The sequence below is a fragment of the Suillus plorans genome (genome assembly GCF_016647745.1).
Source record: "Suillus plorans strain S12 chromosome Unknown HD556scaffold_44, whole genome shotgun sequence".
Lineage (NCBI taxonomy): Eukaryota > Fungi > Basidiomycota > Agaricomycetes > Boletales > Suillaceae > Suillus > Suillus plorans.
This window is the reverse complement of record NW_024537428.1, coordinates 85,173-109,538: the sequence shown is the minus strand read 5'-3', so window position 1 is coordinate 109,538 and position 24,366 is coordinate 85,173. Positions and strand designations below refer to the sequence as shown.

Sequence of the window (24,366 nt, the reverse complement as noted above, 5' to 3'; positions counted from 1 at the left end):
TGCCACGATCCCTACCACTATTCCCGCTGCGATCCGTTCCGCTATTCCTGCTGCGATCCCTGCTGCTGCTGCAGCTAATGCCACTACCCTGCAAAACCCCCGTCGGTGACAGCTTCCTGTTAGATACAGAACCAGTGATGCAGCTCATACCGGTCCAGATGAGGGTGAGGTCTTTGACCTCAACAATGTCTCAGGGGATGAAGAGGAACCGGAAAATCTTCCTGCGCCCGTCGTCGCTATGGCACCTGCGGGCTCTAATCCGAGCCCACTCCAGACCGTTAATAGCACTGTTCGCACTGACCCTTTGGCCACTGGCAATCTAAAGCAGTCTAAAGGGCCAACCAATATAACTCACTTCTACTGGATTGACTCCGATACTAAGAGCAAAACTTGCATCCCTTGCGAGTGAGTACCGCATTTGCAATCTTTCATCGTTTCTCACACCCATCACCAGAACACTGCATAATATCGACACAACACACAAGGTCATGGTATATGCAGGCTCCACATCCAGTACAGCTCCCCGCACGCATGCTTTCACTCACCACACCGAACTTTATTTGGAAGCAGCAGAGCGTTTTGGCTGGCGCATACAGATAAAGGATCTAAACGAATGACTAGCTGAGGGCTGGTCACTGATGACAATTCGCGAACGACTCAAGAAATCACCTTGCACAATGCAATCACTTGGTCCCCCCCTAACCAGGGAACTGACACATTGCTGGTAGGAACCGGCTCTCCACACGATGTAATTCCAGACTTCACGCTTGATGAAATGCATCGTCAAATTGTGAAGTTTATTGTTGCCGATGATCAAGTAAGTCGCAGTTTATGCCTACAGCCACTATCAATAATTGCCCCCAGGCAATAAATGTGATCGAGTGCCCTGAATTTCGGCGCCTCATACGTCTCCTGCGCCCAGATATTGGCGAGACTGGCCTATTTCATCGCATGAAGGCTCGTGAGATGGTCATCAAGCAATGGCAGGAATACTTCCTGGCATTGAAGAAAGATCTTGCTGTAAGTGTATAGTTTCCAAGCGTCCTACGAAGTATCTTATTCCTTTTAGAATGCGCAGGGAAAAGTCTGCTTCACATCTGACCTGTGGTCAGATCAAAAGCTCCGGCCGTTCATGGCCCTTACAGCTCATTGGATTGCCAGGTCCAATCAAGGTTCAATGCTTGTGTTGAAGACGGCCCTCCTTGCTTTCCACCACATCCCAGGAAATCACGATGGTCAATCTCTTGGTTCCATGATATTATATCTCCTCAATCGTGCAGAAACTACGGCCAAGGTTGGTACTCATTTGTATTGTGTTGCGTGCTCTCACATTGTTCAGACCGGCCATTTTACTCTTGACAATGCGGCCAACAATCATACCGCAATGCAGGAGCTTTCTACACTACTTGGGCAACATGGGATCGACTTTGATCCAGTTGAACACAGGATACCGTGTTTCCTGCACGTGATAAACATATGCGTGAAGCATATCATTGACAAATACCCTACTGCTGACTATTCTACTGTGTCCGATACATGGACAATCGAAGATCAGGTTATCAAGAAAGTCGATTATGTCCAGGCCATGCAAACCAAGCCTCTCGAGCGAGCCAGGACAATTGTGTGATTGATCCGTGCATCAAATCAGCGGCGCGACAGGTTTCGTGACTGCATCCTTAAGGGTAATGAGGATGATTGGTTTCGAGATGACAAGGGTGACTCTATACAGCTCCCAGTTGTAGAACTCCTCCTCGATGAGCCCACTAGATGGGACTCAGCATATGTCATGATTAACCGTTTGCGGACACTGCAGCAGGAAAGATTGCACATCATAAAACATATGTCATAAACTAATGCTGGCTCAGGCGGTAAATGCCTTTTTTGATGCTTGGCCTCAATGCAGCATATCCAACAAAAGATTGAGTGATGTTGATTGGCAGTTCCTTCAGGACCTGGAAGTGATCTTGGAGGTAAGTACTGATGTGTTCAAAGCTCGTGATCTAATTTAACATTCCATACCAGGCACCACACGCCGCCTAGCAAAAACTCTCCAGTGAAAGCACTCCCTTACTGAGCCGTGCCGTTCCAACTTTTGAAGAGTTGATTAATAGCTGGGAGTCTCTTGGCCAGCACGTACCTCACTGTAAGCCTATCGTCGACATAGGCTTAACCTGGGCAAGCAAATACACTGACCGGATGAGTGCGACACATGCTTATTCTGTCGCTATGTGTCAGTCCCGTGTTTTGTTTTAATAAATATTGATCTCATGATTACTTTCATAGTTATCGACCCTGCGATGCGGATGTCTTGGATGGACAATCTATGGGAGAAGGACCGTGTTACTGAAGCCAATGAGTTTATCTTGAAGCTGGTATGTCTCTGTTGTAAATAAATGCACAACATTGGATTGATTTTTTCTGCAGATGCATAGCAAAAGAGCGGAAAACACTGATCCTGCACATTCTCAACCTGTAGTGGCCCCACGACCGCTGCCACACACACTAGGCTCACGTCGCTATGGACTTCCCATGGCACATGCACATGTGCTGCATCAACACGGCGGTGGTCAAACAGTAGATCAGGAGTTCGCTGCTTATGCCACGGCTATGCTTAGTCCTCATGGAACAGACATACTTGCGTTCTGGAACGTGAGTCCGTTACCTCTTCAAGTCACACCCTTTTCATTAACCACGAGCTGTTGACTAGGCTTTGCAGTCTATATTCCCGACTATATTTTCAATTGCCATGGACTACGCTCCAGTACAAGCCTCTGCGGTGCCATGTGAGTGAGTATTTTCATCCAGCAGCGAAACCCATTCGAAGAAAAGGAATCGCCTCAGTCCCATTTTGATGGAAGCATTGCAGATGGTCAAGTTTTTCCTCAAGAAAGAACGGCTTAACTTTACGAAAGGTTGGGCAGCCTCTCAACGGGACATGGAACATGGGGTGGTATATGACATGGGCTCTAGCGAGCCTTTGACATCTACCCACAGCGCAAATGACGCTCTTCTCAGAGCCATCGCAGAGGAGGAGTGTGACAATATTGAGGACACTGCTATCATCTACGACAAGTGACCCTTACTTCTATGACTTTTTTTTGTCTGGCATCTACTGTTTTGCCTCTCGCCTGTTGTTTGCACTATCTTGTTCATTGTTGTGCTGATTTTGATTTCAATGCTTTATTTGTTTCTCACCAGCTGCACAGTGACCAGCTGACAGTGTGCGCTTCGCCCGACCCAATCCCAACCATCTCTGATATCAACACGTTGTGATTGCCAGCAAGGAGTTTCAGGGCAGACTGTTGAGACTATGGGCGGTATTTTCACTTCCCCGCAACACTTGCGCATGTGTTGAGCGGCATTACTTTTCTGACGTTGTCCTGAGTCCTGACCTTTGCTCTCATTTATTTGATAGACAGATGAATCAATACCATGGGAGACGACTACCCCACGCTGTTCCGTGCGTGCGAGCCTGAACTGTGATGACTCCATTTAACTTACTGACAATGTTCACAGGTTCGGGACAGATGAGCTTGAGGCAGTTCCTTATCCTGACTGAAGTTGCCCATGATGCAGTCGCAGAGCTCGGTGAACTGGAAAATGTTCAATTGAAGGACGTACGTGCGCTCCTTTCAACTGTTGTCACACTGCTGAATTTTTTTTTTCTTTTTTTTTGGATCCTTGTTTATTGTCCTGTGGGGCGGAGCCCTATGGTGGACACTACATACACTATGTTTACTGTCCGAGTTATGTATTATGTTGCTTTGTTTGTCGACTCTTTACAATGGTCCGTGCTTGCGCAGGGACGTGGACGCCGTCTTAAGGCGTTGGTTTGGTGTGTTACAGGTTGGGTGCGTTTCCTCTCGTTCTCTTCTTCCCCTCTCATCTCCTTCCTCCTCACTTCTTCTTCTCCTCTGGGGGGGTTACATCTCCAAAGACCTGTTCCATCCTTTTCGTGCGCGCGATGTATTTGAGCGTCGCTCTTATTCCTTTACTGTGGCACAACAAATATTTGACTTGGAGTTGACGTGGTCCAACTTCCAGACTGAGTGCGTTGCACTGTCTAGCGTATCTCGCATCTTTTGAAGAAAATGTATCTGTATCGACGACTGAACGCAATATTTGGTCCCACTCAGCTCGGAAATGCATGTAGAAATTGGACGAGACCAAAGGACCGCACAGAGTTAGGTCAGTGAGTTTTTCGCTGTTAGAGGCAAAACAATGATATCAGCCAGGACAAAGATGGAGAGCCTCCTGGAAATATTTGTGCAGAACTCAAGGTCTACTAGTCATGAGGAAGCTTCGTCAACTTTTGATTCAGAGCTGTTGTCGCTGTCCCAGTCAGAACTTGCTTCTCCGAATACCGTGGTTGTTCCATCTTATACAGGCGAAGACGGTTGTTCTTTACTTTCGATGCTTTATCAATTTTGACTAACATCGTTTCCAGGCGATCATCAGCTCACTGAAGAGGTAACTGAGGACAAACTCAGGAGAGTGAGGCATCAACTCGAACCTGGCAATGTCATTGAGGCTGTTAGCACTGTCTGCCGAGTATCCGGTGTCGATTCCTTTCGTAAGCGGTCAAATTGCTGACTTGCTCACTGACATTCTCAATCGTTGATTCCTAGTTGGCATGTTGATTTTCGGGCGTACCCACCTGTACATGTTAGAAGGACTTGTGGAGAATAGTGAAGGCGAAGTTATTGATGCAGGTGATGCGCCGGAAGGATTGTTCCTTATATCCGGAAGTGCTGTGGACGTTTGGAACTCGCAGTGGGCTCAACAATGGTATAGAGAACACTTTTCTATTCTATCTTTTGTCATACTGAATATCTTCTGTGACAGGTCATTAGAGCAAGTTTCAGGCTTCTCTGACAGGATGTTCCTTTTCCAGGATGTAGGGTGAGATGCGTCACTCACTGCATTTCACTTTACTAATCCGGTTGTCAGGTTCGAGATCTTTTTCAAAGATAGCCGCACACTGCTGGTTATTTTCCTTGATAAGTCACGTCGCCAAGTGGCTTCCCAGATGCTTTTGTCGATAGCCTTGAAAATGAGGACATCCGACCCCAGTTTGACACCTAGATCTATTACACCCAAATCACTTTTGACAAGTAGATCATCCACTAGCGCAGTAGAAAAAGAACTCCAATTGGCGCAACAACAGTGGCAGAACAGAGAGCTAAGCAATGTGTGTGATGTTTACATCTCTTATTTCAACACTCACTTTGAACCAGTTTGGTTATTTGAGTATTCTCAATCAACTGTCAGGACATACCCCAAACGATGCAACTCAATACCCCGTTTTTCGTCAGTGGCTTTTACCTCCTTATTCACAAGCAAACTCACGGCGACTTTTAGCTTGGGTTCTCAATGATTATGTATCGGAGGTACTAGATCTTTCATCTACTGATGTGTTTAGAGAGTGAGTTCGTATACTCCAGATTGTAAACTCCAATTAACATAATAATTCAGTCTCACTAAGCCTATGGGAGTGTTGATGGCTGAGCGTCGTGAGGCTGCGGAAACTCGCTATACTAACTTGAGCAGTGTTGACGAAGAGCCATTTCACTACGGAACACACTTCAGCTCGTAAGTTTGTTCTATTTGCCCATATTTTTTTCTTGACACCGAGTACAGATCGATGATCATTTGCCACTTCAATATTCGCATGCAGCCATTTACCAATATGTTCAAGACGCTACAGGTATGTTCCTTTTTGGTGTGGAAAAACATCTATTTATCCCCTCAGGGAGGAAACTGGGATTTGCCCGACAGGCTTTTTGTGTTAGTCTTTAGTTGGAACCAGGATGTGGGGCAACATATAATGATTTATACTTCAGTGATATCAGGAGAACATATTCTTCAGCGTCACATGACATCCGAGGGGATGTGCGTGAATTAATACCCAAATTCTTTACTTGCTCGGAGTAAGTCCTCTGATTGCTCTGTTCCGTTCAAATTGATAATGATTACTACGTTCAGATTCCTCGAGAATTCATCAAATCTCAACTTTGGTATCTCTCAAGCTACCGGAGAACAGATTCACAATGTCAAACTGCCTGCGTGGGCAAAAGGAGACCCACTCCTGTTCATCATAATACATCGCTGTGTAAGTTTTACCACAGAAGATTGTTCTGATTAACTGATTTTATTCTGGTGCGTAAACAGGTTCTTGAGGGCCATTATCTCAGCAAGAATCTTCCTGCTTGGATAGATCTCATATGGGGATGCAAGCAATGGGACGTGGATTCGGTGAACATTTTTCACCCTCTCAGTTACGAAGGCGCAATCGGTAGGTTTCTCTGTCGGAATTTACTTTTCGTTGATGGGCATGTACAGATCTGGACAAGATTACCAACGATCTTGAGCGACAAGCTACTGTTGGAATCATCCACAATTGTGCGACAGCCCTTGTCCCAGTCACATGAAACGGTCAACTAATAGCAATGCAGTCGGGCAGACTCCCAAGAAGCTCTTCACCTCACCACATCCACCACGAAATCTTGAAGGGTTCCTGAGTCTCCCTGTTACGATAGCCCATGGTGTCCCTGAGGATGCACTTGCGTTAGCAAGAGATTCCAAGCCTTTCAAAGGCAAGTGTCCCATTTTTTTGCTTCGTTCGTTTCAAGCTTTTAACTATTTGACGCAGTCGTGCTGGATAGTTTCTTCATGGGCGTGACATTCCTGGCATGTTGCTGAGGGCGCTTTGGCTATGCAGTGAAGGTATTTGTTGAGTGCAATGTGGCCTGTGCGCAGCTGAAATATTAATGTTCTGTGCTTCCTCGGCAGGTCTGCGATCCGTTTTGCGAAATTCTTGGATGGTGCCATTTGATCTATGGATTGGAGGTGGGCGTTGCGGGGTGATTCGCGCATGATGCTGATGGCTTCACCTTTGATCTTGTCATAGAATTGCTGTTTGAGTGCGGCTTTGCTTAACGGAAGGGTTCTGATCGTGCTGTTTCGCGTCAGAAACAGTTTGTGTCCTAAGGGGTAACCTGTACATGAATCACACGGATATCACAGAGCCCTTTGTTGATCCTGCTACTGGCACTGAGACGCGCAAGAATGTGTTCATAATTTTCGCGCATGGTGACGCCTTACTTGCAAAGATATGGAAAGTGGCAGAGTGCGTGCGTCATTCACATTTCTGTTGTACAACTACCGACTAATCCTAGGGGTAGTGATCAGAACGCACATCATCGCAAGTCCAAGAAGGGAGAGGACAAGGGGTTGTTGAAAGATGGGGGATTCATTGCGGAAGGAGATGACCAACCTTACGTTCCTCATATCCCTCGACGGAGCAAGCACAGCGTTCAGTGCATTTGCATTTGCATGCGCATTATTGTTGCTACTAACCGAAATAGTTCAATCATCTTTAGGATATGCTGTAGAATGCACTCACTCATTCTCTCGGACCCTGAACCCGAGTACCTTCGCCAACGCAATCCGAAACCTCGACGGACACCCCGACACATAAACAAATGTCACTTCTCGATCCTGCGAACCTCTCGTCTCCCCCAACATCTCTGCATTCCTCGCCGTCACCTGCTTGGCTTTGGTGATGTGTGCGATACAGGCCTATTTTTGGACTTAACGCATGTCCAAACATCACAAAGGTACAACGTACCGCCATTTGGGGTGCCATTTTTGTTGTATGTGAAGGATCTTGGGAACTAAGTCGTTTACTTGGATTGTCGATAATCGATCGATAGTAAGATGTAACGTTTCTAAATTTAATCTCATTTCTAAATTTAAATTACGCTAAAATTATCTACACAGGCTTGAGCCAGCTTGCAGCTACTTGCCATGGCTGTATAAGCCGGACCGAGTTTTGATTATGTAAGCAGTGTGACTTGTGAGTTTCAGTCAAGCCCGAGAATCAGAGCCGGCTTTAGCCGGCACTAGCCAAAGCTGTGGCAACACTACACGGCGCGAATGACAGACACGTTGAAATAGACGCTGATGTCATGGCAGGTGGTGTGTTGCTTACGATCGAAGTCGAAGGTGAGCATGTCGAAATGGGAGATGGTGGTGTGGTGGCGCGAGAGTGTGACGTGTCGGGTGTCGCGTCCTCATTGCAGAAAATGGGGGCAGAGTCAGGATGGCGACTTACTGACAAGATCCTTCCTTCCTCCTCTCGTTCCTCCTCTTTTCCTTCTCTCTTCGTCCTGGTGTCTTCCGTGTGCGTTCGAGCCACGCCAGCATTCGCTGGTGTGGTCTGAGCGTGTACGTGGCGCGTGGGTCTTAGAATCCCGACCCGTACCTGTACCCATGCAGATTCCTACTTGTTACAAGGAAAAACAATTGCATTTCAACCGGACAAGAGGATTAAGTAGTAGCCAGAAATAAAAAGTTAAACAACGAAAAAAATAAGTACTAGCAAGTAGATCAATATGAAGCTAAAAACGAGCGCGACAAAGGAAATGGTATAATGACATTAGTAGTAGTGGAGGCAGCAACAAGACAACATGTAAAAAAGATAAGGGAACATAGCATGAATAACTTTGAAGGTACTAGTAGCGTCGAAGCTCATAGTCAGTTGCAAAATAAACTACAAGAGTGAAGGACATTACCTCTAGAAAATGAGCGCTCGCTCATCCCCAGATTCTTCATCCACATACATCCGCATGCCACACCTCTTCATGGTGAGGCTCTGCATGAGCTCGGAGTTTCGGATAAGGACCATCAGCGTGGGGTAAGCAGATAAAAGGGCAAGAGATCATGTACAAAAAAAAGGTAGGTTAGCATGACGAAGCAACATAAAAATGTGCAATACACGCACCTCTGCACTTAGAGAATTCTGAAAGATACCCTCAATCCCAAAGACAAGTGTTGTTGAAGAAGATGGAGGGGCAGAGCCAGCAGATACTGTCATATAGATATATCTTAAGTGGACTAGCATCAGGAAACCTACAATTCTGCTGAATTGCCTGATTTACCTGCATGTCTGATATCAGACAACTATCTGATATCAGTAAAAATCAGTATCATTCAGCACATATCAGTTGTGCAGAGACATCATATTATCAGATCAAAAATACCACAGAGTGTTCAGGTATGTCAGACTTTCAAAAGAAAGTTATGCAGGTCATTCAGCAACATCAGCTCTACTAGACCAAATTATCAGAAGATACAGATATACAATTCTACAGTTTGTCTAATCAGCACAGATTTCAGTAGAGACAGTGTACTAGATCATCTAAGTTACAGTTTCATAACCCAACACTATCTAAATTTACAGACATACAGTTTATTCAGCTTATAAGTTAATCTATTTATCAGTATTGCACTACTATATTTTGTTCTACTAACAGATATATAGTTAATTCAGCCAGCCATTTATTTAGATTACTTGAGATGCAGATTTTTCTACATGCAGATTGTTCAAACCAACTTACGTGCAGTTAATAAGAGCAACCATAGTTTATTTGATGTGTTTAGAAAACAGAATAACATTATATAAATATCCTTAGTATGCCATTTCAAATGCATGGTAGTCAGAGTATTTGTTAACATAAAATGAGGCAAAAGCAGACAAAGAGTTGGTATGTAGTAAATGACGGTCAATATTCTGAGGTCCATACACAGGAATAAGATGTGCAGGTCTCATGATGCTATCTAAATGAACAATTGAAATAAGGCGACAGTCATCATCAAATTCAGGTGCTACAATCCACATATGAGTCCTTGGACAAGGAGAATCTCCCACCTGAGAGAACCACTTGACAAGTGCGCAAGGATAAGTAGTAGTGCGGTGGGTGAAAGAGAGAAAAAGAACAACTTGGGCAACATACAATCCCTGGAAGCCTGGTAGGGTAGGATTATTTTCAAGAAAGATGCAGTCATGGTGTGCAGGGCCATTGTGCCAAGAAGGTGTTGCACGAATACGCTCCCGGTGCATACCACCAACTCCACATAAGTCACTTGGTGCCCAAAAGCATGTGACTGCCGAGTGGAAGACTTAAACCTTGCCATGGAATTCTGGGCAAAGAGAGAGATCCACATTACTTCCAGATATGAGTGCATTTGGATTGCATTGATCATAGAGAAAATGCTGCACAAGTTCAACAAGCTATGGATAGCCAATATGGTCACCAAGCTCTGGCAAACGATTTGAGTAATGATGCTCTGTTTTGAATAAGAAGATTGAAATTTTGGAACAAATAGAAAGCAAGTGTGCAGTGCTCACCAGGAGTCTTGGCCAGAATTACTGTTGAATCGGTTGTTAGACCATCTGCAGCCTCCACATCATAGATGTTCGAATTATCTCTGACTAATGGGTCATTGAACTGTGATGGGATTGGCTGAATAGTATGAGGAAGCAGGGGTGTGTCCATGAGATGACGTGCAAGATGTATGACACAAAACATCGCCAACTTATCCTGCCTCTGATTGATCAGCAACATTTCTCCAAGAGGTTGATTCTGACTTGAACGACATCATGGTTCCTTCACAGCATCAATGTGCTTTGACTCGGTTATTGATGAACAAAGTCCATTAGGTGCTCTAAATAGGATAATCAGCTGGTGGTAATGCTTCAGGGCATGCTGACGTGGAAGGGAACTTCTGTTCGGGCAGACACCTGTCTCCTCAAAAATTGAGTGGTCCTGATAGAAGTGCTGTAGCGAGTCATCCAAGGCAGCTAGATCAGCCTCATCAAGATAAGGATGCCTGACAATATAACAGAAATCCATGAAAGCTGCAATTGTGTGAATCATCTGATCTGGTATTAGACCACTGATTGCTGCAAGGTACACCTTTGTATCTCAGATCAGGCATCAGCAAATGAATAAATGAAATAGTTACTTTCATCAGCACCTTTGAATCATCTCCAGTCCACTGATTGAAGTCACGCCCTTGGGGAAAATGTCGAAGGCCAGGAAAAGATGGTACAATTGCAATTCTACTCGTCAAGACATAAATAGTACTACACTGAAATTGATTATAGTGGACACACCTTCTATCAATCTCAGCTAATATTTTCTTTGAACATTTTTTGCCATAAGTGATCTCCAAATATGACCCTACCCACTCTACTAGGTGATCTTTAAAAGCGCCCTTGATTACGTGGTGTAATGGATCAGGTGCGAGCAGCTCATGAATATTAGCTCGAGGAAATGAAGCCGTAAAGGGCTTCCCATGTACCCATTAGTGGATAATCAATCAGTAAAATATTTAACTTACCAAAATATCATCTGCAATTCCATATTCCTCCCAAAGCTCCCCAGATGTCAAAGCTTCTATCAAAGCTTTGGTAAGACAGTGGCTTCTAGGAGTAATCATGATGTCTTCTTCATCAAGGTGTTTTTTTCTTGCAGTACACCTATATAGATCTCACATTAGATAGTCGTTTCACTGATAACAATTCAAAACCACTTACTTGGCACACCACTGTTGAACTATAGATGCCAATGAACATTGTTCTGGATAATCGGCAATGTAAGGACCAATGCCGTATATCACCCTTCTGAAGTGTCCATCAGAACATCTTGTTATCTCTGGTTTTGACATTGAGGGACGTAAAGGCTCAAGAATGGCTTCTATAGATTTGTGAAAAAGATGACGTCTGAATTTTTGGAATTCTTTGTCTTCATGGTAATCCTTGTCACCTAGGTGATGCATTAGCAAATGAGAATTATCACACATCATACTTTACATTTTGGTATTGAAAGAAATCCAACAATGCTGACAGCTTCCCGATGGCTATGTCTTATTGAGGTATGAACATTGCCAGTTGAAATGTAAAGAGGGTAGTATTCATTATTGCCGGTGGCGACTGAGACAGTAGTTTTGTCACTGCCTAGGATGACCGGCACAAACATTGCACCATGACGGTCTTCGTCCTCAGCAATGATGTTCTAATTCAACACATTAGCATCATAAAGTGGTTTATAAATATTCTTACACATTGATTCCATGCCAAGTTCCCTGACATGAAATCACTCCAAACACGCTGATTGTGTTCACCAAAGACTTGCTTTGGTGCATAGTCGATGTGATCCTTGAAGTCAGGATTGGATAACTGGTTTCTTAGAACGTCCCTGGAGTTGCGAAACCAAACTTCATACTCAGCCAGCTTCCATGGAGGTACAGAGGGATCGTCAGGTTGCAACTGATCTGCATCTGTGTGGCATATAGTGAAGCTCTGCCATGGTGCATCACTGTATGGTATAGAATCAATGACATTGTGTAGCTCTTTCACATTTCGAAATGGAGGAGAGTGACCCTCAATGTTGGCCCAGATATGCATAAGATCGTTGAACTCATTCTTGGACATTTTGTTTTGATGGAAAATCAAATCTGCAAGCTCAAAGCAATCTCTTCCTTGGAAGGGATACCATGGCATGTCTGGATGCTCATCTTGTGCAGGAGGTGGGTCTGTACCTTCAAGAAGGTCATTTCCATCTTCATCACAGGGCGTACCTAGCATGAGAAATGGATAAGCATTATTAGTATGAAGATAGTCTAAGCTTACCATCAAGTACTGGATGCTGTATGAAATAAGGTCCCTCAGGCTCATCATGAACTTCTGGATTATGTATTGCATCCAGCGGTTGTAGATGAAGGTGTCTATTAGGTATAAATGGATGCTGAGGTAGGCATGATGGACGTGCAGGAACATTATGAACTGCATTACGGTGTTGAGTAAATCCTGCATGTGTAAGGAATCCCTTTCTACAAGATGGTGTGGTTGGATCTACACAGAAAAATTTGCGGTGTTGGAAAGTCTTCACCATGACAGCAGTTGAGGTGGGAAAGCAAAGGGTGGGATTGCTGACAGCTGCAGTGCCGCCTTATTATGGCATAAAGGTATTCAGAGTAATCAGACGGCACATTGAAAATAAGACAGTATGAAGCAGTGAGGTACAATTGATTGCATCATCCCAAGTCTATGTATGTGAATGCAGGTAAACGAGAGCAGACATCAGAGCAGGAATATGAGAAATATGAGTAGGTCAATAATACAGCAGCTCGGTAGCACAAGACAGTGAGGAAATGAAAGCAAGAACAAAAATAACACATAAGTAGACACCTGAACCGTCCAATGCATGCACATTCCATACCGGAAATACTTGATACTCGATACATTTTATCCATTGCAAATAGCACATAGGGAAACAGGAGTGGGAATAGAAAATACACACTCCTCACCCCCTCAATACTTGCTTATTCTGGTTTCATGTGATATATCATGGCAGCGGCCGTGACATTCAGGATGAGGACGCCAATGGCAGCTGTTATCGTTGTTGATGCCGAATGCAGCTACGCTCAAGGTGTTAGTACCAGTGGTTATATGCATGTAGAAAAACACTCACTCGCTGTGTCACCTCTGTCTGTGTCTGCATTTGTAGGTGCACTTTCTGTCCCACAGTATCCATACCCCCAGCATCGGTAACAGATGATTCTGGAGTGAGAGGTTGCACACCCTTGTGCTTTTCTACAGCGCTGTCTATGTGTCCACTAAGAGCTACTAGCCGTGCTGAGAGCTCGTCTAGTGCAGGATGCGATGGCTGTGGCGAAGGAGATCGTGGTCGTGGTCGTGATGTTGAAGGTTCAGTATCCGATGCACAGGCATGCATAAGCTCGTCCTCGTCCATTCCCATCCCCGATGGCTCCGGCGTCCGTGGCCTACCCAGCTCCGCCCTCCTTTGTGCATGCTCCCTATCCTCCTCACTCTCATCCTGTTCTTCATTCTCGTCCTCTTCCTCAACGCGCTTTAACTCATGCGGGGTGACTGTACGAATGCTAGATCTGTCATCATCGTCTTGTCCACGGCGACCGTGCTCTGAGTCTATGTTCATACCATTGTCGTGCTGGGAATGTGCAGATAATGCATGGATGAGGTCGTGGAGAGCTGCAACCTCGGCCTTAATGGCCTCGTGCTCTGCAAGCATGTCCTCGAGTGTGTGGACCTTGTCGACATGGCTTGTGAGGCTGGCTTGGGTCTCGTGCAGCTCTGTGCGCAGCTTGGAAAGGGCAGGGTGCTCCAGGGGAGGTGCAGGAGGTTCTGGATTTGCGGGCATGGCAGATGCAGGTGCAGGCGCAGAGTTTGCAGAGGTTTGTTGTGAATGTATGGAAGGGAGTTATTGAGGGAAGTGTGGTAGGTTTTGGGGCTGTGGGAGTGGAGATAGTCAGTATGTATGGATGTAGAGATTAATGGAAGATGGACCACCGAGCCACCGAGCGTGTCGTGAATATCATTCATCACAGTGCTTAGGGAGTGCAGTTCTGTACTGGTCTCGCAACTCTTCTGGAGTTCACCTTGAAGCCTACTTAATATGTGGTCAAAGGTTAGGCCATTTTTTCCGGTGGACGCATACTGCCGCCCATACCGCAGAGCTGGCTCTGTAGGGCAGGGCAGCGCTGTGGATGTACAAAGCCAAAGTTATTACCACTTCTGTTACGACTGGGATGAGTCGAGCTATCTCTGTCTGAGTAGACAATCGGCAGGATGCCAGATAGATGTAAGTCTGCTCTCGATTGAGAGATCAAGTGTTTCTGGCTAAGGCGAGTGTCGCTGACTCCCTTAGAATAGTGGTTCTTAGGCAGCAAGGTTGGAGACCTTGCTGAAGGACAATGTTCCAGGTAAAACCCAGTAGATTAAAGTGAAGAATACAACCATGGGTAGGTAGGTTTATATACCAGTGTTCAAGCGGAGCTTGTAAATGTGTTATCAAGATAGAAGCAAAGAAGAGGCGGACAGCCCGCTTGGCAAGATAAGAGATAGGCATGATAAGAGATAAGCGTGGTACGGACGGCCCGTTTAAGAAGCAAAAGGAAAATGAGTATAGGGGCCTCTCTAAATGTTATTGTAACATTACCCCCCTGTTACGGTTGAAGTCTCCGACTTCAATTATTCTTCGGTGTCGCAGTATTCGTTCATGTAGTCGTAGTGGATGGGATCCGCGTCAGCGTTGCAGAACTCTGGTTCATTATACCTGGTGGCGTAATCCCGGTTCGCCCTTTCTATTTCTTCCAGAAGTTCTTCATCTTTCCTGGCCTCCCATGCCGCTAGTGCTTCATAGAAGCCTTCATCGGTATAAACCAATGGGAATAGTTCTTTCTTCGCAGTGTAAGGGCAATAAATGGAAAGATGGCCGGGTTTCTGGGCCTGGCAGATGCGACAGTAATATTCGGGGCAATTCTTGTGACGGTGCCCAAGTTTCTTGCAGACGCGGCAGACGAAATTGTCCGCGGAAAACTGGGGTTGTTTTACAGTGATGACGTCGGGGGTTTCGGTGAGGTCAATGACTTCACGCTTCTTTCCCTTAGAAGCTCTAGTCTTTGACACTCCGTGCACGGTAGCCCCTCTACGGGTCTTTCGTTTGAAGACGACGGTGGGTTCGGGGATGGGGAGTGGTTCTTCGACTGGTGTCGGTTGAGCAGCAGGCTGAGTTTCTTCTCCAGCCGTATCTGCAGCAAGTACGTTGCTGGGGGGAGCGCTAGTAAAAGGGCTTGGCGGGCGACCGACTTCGGTCTGGTTTCGTTCTTCAACAGTCCGTATAACTGACTTGCAGATAGTGCTAAAAGCAGAAGGAAGCAGCTGAATCTCAAGGCTGCGTATTTGTCTCTGGAGGTGCTGGCATGCGAGTCTGAGGGCATCGTTTTCGATTTCTTTGAGTCTGAGCTCAAGGGCGGCGGTGGCGCGTATGATGTGAATCTGGGATATGACAGGGGCGGCAGCGGACGCGGGTGCTTCAGCGAGCTGTTTCTCAAGCTCAATTGCGTGGGGAAGGGACAGCAGAGTGGTCTCGACGATGGCGTCGTCGTCTAGGTTAAGGATGTTCATTTTGTACGAAGAGTTTCCGAGTGAGTGCGAGGATGATGATGATGATCCGGTAGGGGAGGGTGTCAAGGGTGGAGACATGTTACTTGGGATTTGTTCGTAGGGGAATGATTCGTTCAGTTCAACTTGTGTCTCTTCTTATACGTGGTTAAGAGTTCTTTCGAACTCCGCAAGTTTTCTTCGGGTATCCATTCGTTGCTTCCGGAGGAGTAGCCTATCCATGATACCAGATAGCGTCTTCGTTTACCCGTGCCCTTATGGCTAAGAATAGCTTCTACTTTGTATTCTTCTTCGCCATTGATAATGTCAGGTGGTGGTTCAGCGTAGTTCGGCCCGTGTATCTCTGTTTTGCGATAGGAGGATAGTTCAGAAGCGTGGAACGTGGGGTGGACCTTCCATTGTTCTGGAAGTTTCAGGGTGAACGTGATGGGAGATAAGACCGCGGTGATAAGGAATGGTCCGTATCTCTTGGGCGCAAGTTTCCTAGATGGTAGTGATGTCAGGAGATTGGTGGCCGAGAGCCATACCTTATCTCCCGTCTTCCATGGTCGGTACTTTTCATGGCGAGACCTTTCTGCCATTCGTTGCATAGCGATGTTATGACAGGCGAGAGCTTCTTCTCGTATCTTCTGGAGGTTCCTAAGTCTTTCTTCTGCTGCCGGCGTGTCTGATACTGATAAGATGTGTGGGATTCCTCGTGGTTCGTAACCCATCATGAGGAAGAACGGGGAGGTATTCCTGGCATCGTGTTTCCGATGATTATGGACGAATTCGGCGATAGGGAGATGATTGGACCATTCTAACGGATTGCTTCTACAGTAGATCCGTAAATAGGTTTCTAGTTCCTGGTTGAGTCGTTCTGTTTGTCCGTCTGTCTGGGGGTGGTAGGCGGTCGATGCGGCAATCTGATATCCGAGGAGTCGGGCAAGTTCTCGAGAAAATTTCGAAATGAACTGCGGTCCTCTATCTGAGATCACTTTCTCGTGGAGGCCAAATCTTTTGAACACGTTTTTGAGAAATAGTTTGGCCACTCCTTCGGAGGTGATGTTTTTGTTGCATGGTGAAATAATTACCCCCTTCATAAGCCCATGATCTACCACGATCATGATAGAGTCAAAACCGCCCGAGACGGGAAGGTCGGTGATAAGGTCGACAGACACTTGGGAGAAAGGGCGAGTGGCGGTGGAGGGGATTGGGCGCAATGGCGGGGTAACAGGGTGTGTGTCAGCCTTCATTTGCTGACACAACGCGCATCCGTCGACATATTTACGGATGTAAGTTCCCATGGCTGGCCACCAGAAATCTCGTTTGACGAGTTCTTCCGTCTTAAATCGGCCGGGATGTCCCGCCGTAGGATGATCATGGTGTTTGAATAACACGTCATGCCGTTGGGCCGCTGGTACGTAAGCTCTATGTTTATAAAAGAGGACGCCATTGATGCACGTCCAATCGGAAAGGGCAGATTTCATCGGGGGAAGGCATACTCCGTCCAATGCTTCCAAGGCGGTCTGGTATACGGGGTCTTCAGCGGAGTGGCGTGCAATACTTCCTGACAAATCATTGTCAATGAGTCGTACGAACATGGTATCGGGGAGGAGAACACGATTCTCGTTATCATCTTTTCCGAGTGAATGGTCCGGACGTCGAGATAGGGCATCAGGAGCGGCTAATTTGGTTCCTGCGACGTGATGCAATTCCAACTGATAATTGGAAAGGACGAGTTGCCAACGTGCTTGTCTTCGTGTCAGCTTTTGGGCTGAGCGGAAGTATAGGAGGTTCATATGATCCGTGAATACTATCACGGTGTGGGGGCTTCCTTCCAAATAATGGCGCCATTCCGAGAGTGCCCGAATGACCGCTAGCAATTCTCTGTCAAAGATTTCATAGTTTCGTTCTGCGGGGTTGAGAGATTGGGATAGGTAACCGCATGGGTGGTACATTCCATTGTCATCAGTCTGCAGCAATACTGCTCCGGTTGCTGCTAATGATGCATCGGTAGCAATTGCGAACTGACGAGTTGGGTCCGGGTTTCTTAGTACTGGTTGCGATAAAAAGGCGTTTTTAAGGTGGTCAAAGGCATTCTGACATTTGTCAGTCTAAACGAAAGGGTGGTCTTTCTTCGTGAGGTCGATAAGGGGTCGAGCGATATCCGAGTAGTGAGCGATGAACGTCCGGTAGAAATTGCAGAATCCTAGGAAGGACCGTGTGTCTTTTAGGTTCCCCGGGGTTGGCCAATGTTTAATTCCGTCTACTTTGGCGGGTTCCATCCCTACTTCTCCTGGTCGGATCATCATTCCAAGATATTCTACTTCTCGCGCATCGAAGGTGCATTGTTCCGGTTTAACGAATAGTTTCTCTTTTCGAAGGATGTCGAGGATTTCGATGGTTCGTGCTTGGTGCTGCTGAAGATCTTTCGAGAAGATCAACAGGTCGTCCATGTATATGACTAGCCATCCCTGGTTTATCTGCTTCTGGCAGAGGTTGGTCATGAACGCCTGAAAGGTTGCGGGGGAATTCGTTAATCCAAAAAACATGACTGTTGGCTCGAACAGTCCTTCTTGAGTGGTAAACACTGCTTTCCATCGATCTTCTGGGTGGATCCTCACGTTATTGTACCCTGATCTTATGTCGATCTTTGTGAAGTACTTGGCGTCATAGAGTTGTTCAATGAGGGATTTTGGCAAGGGGAGGGGATACTGATTTCGTACAGTCCAATCGTTGAGATACCGATAATCTTGACAGGGACGCAGTTCTCCGCTTTTCTTTCCTACGAAAAAGAATCCGCTGGCTTGGGGTGATTTGGAGGGGACGATAAAACCTTTTCTGGTGTTTTCTTCGATAAACGTTTTGACAGCTTCTCGTTCTTTTCCTGATAGCGGATAGACTTTTGACGTTTTGGGCACGAATCCTGGTTTGAGGTCGATACGATGATCTACCCCGGGTCTTTCCGGCGGGAGTTTGTTAAGACCATCCTTGGCGAAGACGTCTCGATACTGATGGAGGAAGTGGGGAACGAGTTCTTCGAAAGTTTTCTTCTGTTTTTCTATTTCTCCTGCGACCGCGAATTCCTGGGCTTTATTACTTGTCTTTCCGTAGTTTTGTTCCCTTTTTGACAAGACCGTATCACTCCCATCAACAAAGAGGTCGCTTGCCATAGAAAAAAACATCGACAGAAAGAGACGCAAGAAGTCACTCCCGCCGCTTTTCAGAAAAGAGAAAGAAGTCAGAAAAGAAACGACCCGAACTTGGACAAATTCCAAACTACGGAAGCCGATACAGGTGAAGGTGGCAACTAAAGAAACCACCTCCCCCTATACCGCTTCTGTAGAGGAAATAGTTGATGAAGAAATACCCAACTATGATACGAAGGAAGACGTCTGGTCAGAAAACTTCAAAACTCCAGTCGTAGACCCACTAGCCTATCAATTGGCCAGTGACGAAGTACTCGTCGAGTATGCCGCTGATGGCTCCACCGTACGCATCATAGAAGATATAACCTTCGACACCCCACTCGTTCGAGACGGAACATCAAAAAGGGAACAAAACTACGGAAAAACAAGTAATAAAGCCCAAGAATTCGCAGTTGCAGGGGAAATAGAAAAACAAAAGAAAACTTTCGAAGAACTCGTCCCTCAATTCCTCCACCAGTATCAAGACGTCTTTGCCAAGGATGGTCTTAACAAACTCCCGCCGGAAAGACCCGGGGTAGATCATCGTATCGACCTCAAACCTGGATTCGTGCCCAAAACCTCGAAAGTCTATCCATTATCGGGAAAAGAACGAGAAGCTGTCAAAACGTTTATCGAAGAAAACACCAGAAAAGGTTTTATTGTCCCCTCTAAGTCACCTCAAGCCAGCGGATTCTTTTTCGTAGGAAAGAAAAGCGGAGAACTGCGCCCCTGCCAAGATTATCGGTATCTCAACGATTGGACCATACGAAATCAATATCCCTTATTGAACAACTCTATGACGCCAAGTACTTCACGAAGATCGACATAAGATCAGGGTACAATAACGTGAGGATCCACCCGGAAGATCGATGGAAAGCAGCGTTTACCACTCAAGAAGGGCTGTTCGAGCCAACGGTCATGTTTTTTGGATTAACGAATTCTCCCGCAACCTTTCAGGCATTCATGACCAATCTCTGCCAGAAACAGTTAAACCAAGGATGGTTAGTCATATACATGGACGATCTTCTAATCTTCTCGAAGGATCTTCAGCAATACCAAGCACGAACCATCGAAATCCTCGACATCCTTCGAAAAGAAAAACTATTCGTTAAACCAGAAAAATGCACCTTTGACGCACGGGAAGTAGAATATCTTGGAATGATGATCCGACCAGGAGAAGTGGGAATGGAACCCGCCAAAGTAGACGGGATTAAACATTGGCCAACCCCGGGAAATCTAAAAGACACGCGGTCTTTCCTAGGATTCTGCAATTTCTACCGGACATTCATCGCTCATTACTCAGATATCGCTCGACCCATGTTCGTACGACTAATTGACAATGATTTGTCAGCGAGTATTGCACGCAACTCCACCGCCGACCCCATGTACCAGAAAGCCCTAGAAGCATTGGACGGAGTGTGCCTTCCCCCAATGAAATCCGCCCTCTCCGACTGGACGTGCATCAATGGCGTCCTCTTTTATAAAAATAGAGCTTACGTGCCAGCAGCCCAACGGCATGATGTATTGTCTAAACACCATGATCATCCCACGGCGGGACATCCCGGCCGATTCAAGACGGAAGAACTCGTCAAACGAGATTTCTGGTGGCCAGCCATGGGAACTTATATCCGTAAATACGTCGACGGATGCGCTTTATGTCAGCAGATAAAAGCTGACACACACCCGGTTACCCCGCCATTGCGCCCGATCCCCTCCATCGCCACTCGCCCCTTCTCCCAAGTCTCTGTCGACCTTATCACCGACCTACCCGTATCGGGCGGTTTTGACTCTATCATGATCGTGGTAGACCATGGGCTTACGAAGGGGGTAATTATTTCACCATGCAACAAAAACATCACCTCCGAAGGAGTAGCCAAACTATTTCTCAAAAACGTGTTCAAAAGATTCGGTCTCCACGAGAAAGTGATCTCAGATAGAGGACCGCAGTTCATTTCGAAATTCTCTCGAGAACTTGCCCGGCTCCTCGGATATCAGATTGCCGCATCAACCGCCTACCACCCTCAGACAGACAGACAGACAGAACGACTCAACCAGGAACTAGAAACCTACCTACGGATCTACTGTAGAAGCAATCCGCTGGAATGGTCCAATCATCTTCCTATCGCCGAATTCGTCCATAATCATCGGAAACACGATGCCAGAAACACATCCCCCTTCTTCCTCATGATGGGTTATGAACCACGAGGAATCCCACACATCTTATCTGTATCAGACACGCCGGCAGCAGAAGAAAGACTTAGGAACCTCCAGAAGATACGAGAAGAAGCTCTCGCCTGTCATAACATCGCTATGCAACGAATGGCAGAAAGGTCTCGCCATGAAAAGTACCGACCATGGAAGACGGGAGATAAGGTATGGCTCTCGGCCACCAATCTCCTGACATCACTACCATCTAGGAAACTTGCGCCCAAGAGATACGGACCATTCCTTATCACCGCGGTCTTATCTCCCATCACGTTCACCCTGAAACTTCCAGAACAATGGAAGGTCCACCCCACGTTCCACGCTTCTGAACTATCCTCCTATCGCAAAACAGAGATACACGGGCCGAACTACGCTGAACCACCACCTGACATTATCAATGGCGAAGAAGAATACAAAGTAGAAGCTATTCTTAGCCATAAGGGCACGGGTAAACGAAGACGCTATCTGGTATCATGGATAGGCTATTCCTCCGGAAGCAACGAATGGATACCCGAGGAAAACTTGCGGAGTTCGAAAGAACTCTTGACCACGTATAAGAAGAGACACAAGTTGAACTGAACGAATCATTCCCTCTCCACAAACAAATCCCAAGTAACATGACTCCACCTTTGACACCTTCCCCTACTGGATCGTCATCTTCCTCGCACTCACTCGGAAACTCTTCGTACAAAAAGAACATCCTTAATCTAGACGACGACGCCATCGTCGAGACCACTCTGCTGTCCCTTCCCCACGCAATTGAGCTTGAGAAACAGCTCGCTGAAGCACCCGCGTCCGCTGCCGCCCCTGTCATATCCCAGATTCACATCATACGCGCCACCGCCGCCCTTGAGCTCAGACTCAAAGAAATCGAAAACGATGCCCTCAGACTCGCATGCCAGCACCTCCAGAGACAAATACGCAGCCTTGAGATTCAGCTGCTTCCTTCTGCTTTTAGCACTATCTGCAAGTCAGTTATACGGACTGTTGAAGAACGAAACCAGACCGAAGTCGGTCGCCCGCCAAGTCCTTTTACTAGCGCTCCCCCCAGCAACGTACCTGCTGCAGATACGGCTGGAGAAGAAACTCAGCCTGCTACTCAACCAACACCAGTCGAAGAACCACTCCCCATCCCCGAACCCACCGTCGTCTTCAAACGAAAGACCCGCAGAGGGGCTACCGTGCACGGAGTGTCAAAGACTAGAGCTTCTAAGGGAAAGAAGCGTGAAGTCATTGACCTCACCGAAACCCCCGACGTCATCACTGTAAAACAACCTCAGTTTTCCGCGGACAATTTCGTCTGCCACGTCTGCAAAAAACTTGGGCATCGTCACAAGAATTGCCCCGAATATTACTGCCGCATCTGCCAGGCCCAGAAACCCGGCCATCTTTCCATCTACTGCCCTTACGCAGCAAAGAAAGAACTGTTCCCATTGGTTTATACCGATGAAGGCTTCTATGAAGCATTAGCGACGTGGGAGGCCAGGAAAGATGAAGAACTTCTGGAAGAAATAGAAAGGGCGAACCGGGATTACGCCACCAGGTATAATGAACCAGAGTTCTGCAACGCTGACGCAGATCCCATCCACTACGACTACATGAACGAATACTGCGACAACGAAGAAAATTGAAGTCGGAGACTTCAACCGTAACAGGGGGGTAATGTTACAATAACATTTAGAGAGGCCCCTATACTCATTTTCCTTTGCTTCTTAAACGGGCCGTCCGTACCACGCTTATCTCTTATCATGCCTATCTCTTATCCTGACTCTTATCTCGCTAAGCGGGCTGTCCGCCTCTCTTTTTGCTTCTATCTTGATAACGCATTTACAAGCTCCGCTTGAACACTGGTATATAAACCTACATACCTACAGTTGTATTCTCTACTTTAATCTACTGGGTTTTACCTGGAACATTGTCCTTCAGTAAGGTCTCCAACCTTACTGCCTAAGAACCACTATTCTAAGGGAGTCAGCGACACTCGCCTTAGCCAGAATACTTGATCTCTCAATCGAGAGCAGACTTACGTCTATCTGGCATTCTGCCGATTGTCTACTCAGACAGAGATAGCTCGACTCATCCCAGTTGTAACAGGCAGCAAGGTTGGAGACCTTGCTGAAGGACAATGTTCCAGGTAAAACCCAGTAGATTAAAGTGAAGAATACAACCATGGGTAGGTAGGTTTATATACCAGTGTTCAAGCGGAGCTTGTAAATGTGTTATCAAGATAGAAGCAAAGAAGAGGCGGACAGCCCGCTTGGCAAGATAAGAGATAGGCATGATAAGAGATAAGCGTGGTACGGATGGCCCGTTTAAGAAGCAAAAGGAAAATGAGTATAGGGGCCTCTCTAAATGTTATTGTAACAACTTCCAGATGATGAAGTGGCGGGAGGAAGGACAGAGGGGATATTGGGGGGAAGAGAGGTGGATGATGGGATGACCTCTATGCGGGCAGCGAGGTGCACATCTTCATCTGTGAATACGCACATGATGCGTGCAGCAACTTTGTGGTGGATTGTGGTCTTGTTGTCTTCACCACTGATGTCAATACCGAATTCCTGCGAACGGGTTGGGTGGGTCAGACGGGGGAAAAGTAAGGGAAAACATACCACGATATCATCATTTTTGAGCTCAAATGGCTCAGACTCGACTCCTTCTGGGCTGAGTCGCTCTCCATTGATGAAAGTGCCATTAGAACTTTTCACATCTTTGATGTATATCTTCCGCCACGTCCGTCAGTCTTCCCCCTCGAAAACAGGGAACAAGACACACCTTTCCACTGTCCTCCCAAATCTCTGCATGTTGTCTGCTTAGTACTTTTGAGTCGAAATAGCTGTTTCTCTCTCCTGGGATTGTCTTTGTGTTTGTCTGACGCCCGATCTTTATGTGGTGGCCATTGTGAAGGGAGATATGATAAAAGTGTTGTTTAGAGGATAGAGGTAAGGAGAAGGATATGGCGGGTGTACATGAGGAGAGGAGAAGGGTTGAGTCGGGGCCATCACTGCTAACGGCAGGTTAGTGTGATGATGAAGTATGAAAAAGCACAATACATGCACCTCTACAGCTTAAGAAGACACCTAGAATTTCGTTGAGTTGAAGATTCCTCATTTGTTGGATCTTCAGGAGGTTGTGGCAATGCAAACACATGTTCAAAGTGGTCGCCAGTACATGTGATTAATGGTGGACAGCACTAGCAATAAA

The 24,366-nt window shown here is 46.4% G+C and overlaps 4 protein-coding genes across 4 annotated transcripts; 1 reads left to right on the top strand and 3 right to left on the bottom strand.

The window, feature by feature from the left end:
- Positions 1 to 3,432: 3,432 nt before the first annotated feature.
- HD556DRAFT_1445438 (BEACH domain-containing protein) lies at positions 3,433 to 7,680 on the top strand (the record flags this gene model as incomplete). The annotated part of the gene is made up of 20 exons (XM_041306923.1): positions 3,433 to 3,460; positions 3,517 to 3,617; positions 4,273 to 4,396; positions 4,448 to 4,573; positions 4,629 to 4,788; positions 4,846 to 4,902; positions 4,951 to 5,191; positions 5,238 to 5,310; positions 5,362 to 5,425; positions 5,476 to 5,592; positions 5,641 to 5,707; positions 5,753 to 5,787; positions 5,844 to 5,930; positions 5,986 to 6,112; positions 6,172 to 6,295; positions 6,343 to 6,402; positions 6,456 to 6,620; positions 6,973 to 7,129; positions 7,179 to 7,319; positions 7,395 to 7,680. 20 exons carry the CDS (start codon positions 3,433 to 3,435, stop codon positions 7,678 to 7,680), a joined length of 2,340 nt encoding a protein of 779 aa, XP_041158061.1.
- A 1,792-nt stretch (positions 7,681 to 9,472) lies between these two features.
- Positions 9,473 to 12,740, bottom strand: HD556DRAFT_1433032 (uncharacterized protein; the record flags this gene model as incomplete). Its single annotated transcript, XM_041305182.1, has 11 exons — positions 9,473 to 9,926; positions 10,165 to 10,272; positions 10,294 to 10,427; positions 10,458 to 10,760; positions 10,810 to 10,906; positions 10,961 to 11,136; positions 11,188 to 11,326; positions 11,384 to 11,612; positions 11,660 to 11,861; positions 11,909 to 12,426; positions 12,479 to 12,740. 11 exons carry the CDS (start codon positions 12,738 to 12,740, stop codon positions 9,473 to 9,475), a joined length of 2,622 nt encoding a protein of 873 aa, XP_041158060.1.
- Positions 12,741 to 13,170: 430 nt separating this feature from the next.
- Positions 13,171 to 14,027, bottom strand: HD556DRAFT_1486596 (uncharacterized protein; the record flags this gene model as incomplete). The annotated part of the gene is made up of 2 exons (XM_041308725.1): positions 13,171 to 13,266; positions 13,320 to 14,027. The coding sequence occupies 2 exons, from the start codon at positions 14,025 to 14,027 to the stop codon at positions 13,171 to 13,173; spliced, it is 804 nt and encodes a 267-aa protein (XP_041158059.1).
- A 9,486-nt stretch (positions 14,028 to 23,513) lies between these two features.
- On the bottom strand, positions 23,514 to 24,009 carry HD556DRAFT_1241147 (SMAD/FHA domain-containing protein; the record flags this gene model as incomplete). Its single annotated transcript, XM_041298168.1, has 3 exons — positions 23,514 to 23,723; positions 23,775 to 23,885; positions 23,938 to 24,009. Coding segments are annotated over 3 exons (393 nt in total), but the record flags the coding sequence as incomplete, so codon positions are not given.
- Positions 24,010 to 24,366: the final 357 nt, after the last annotated feature.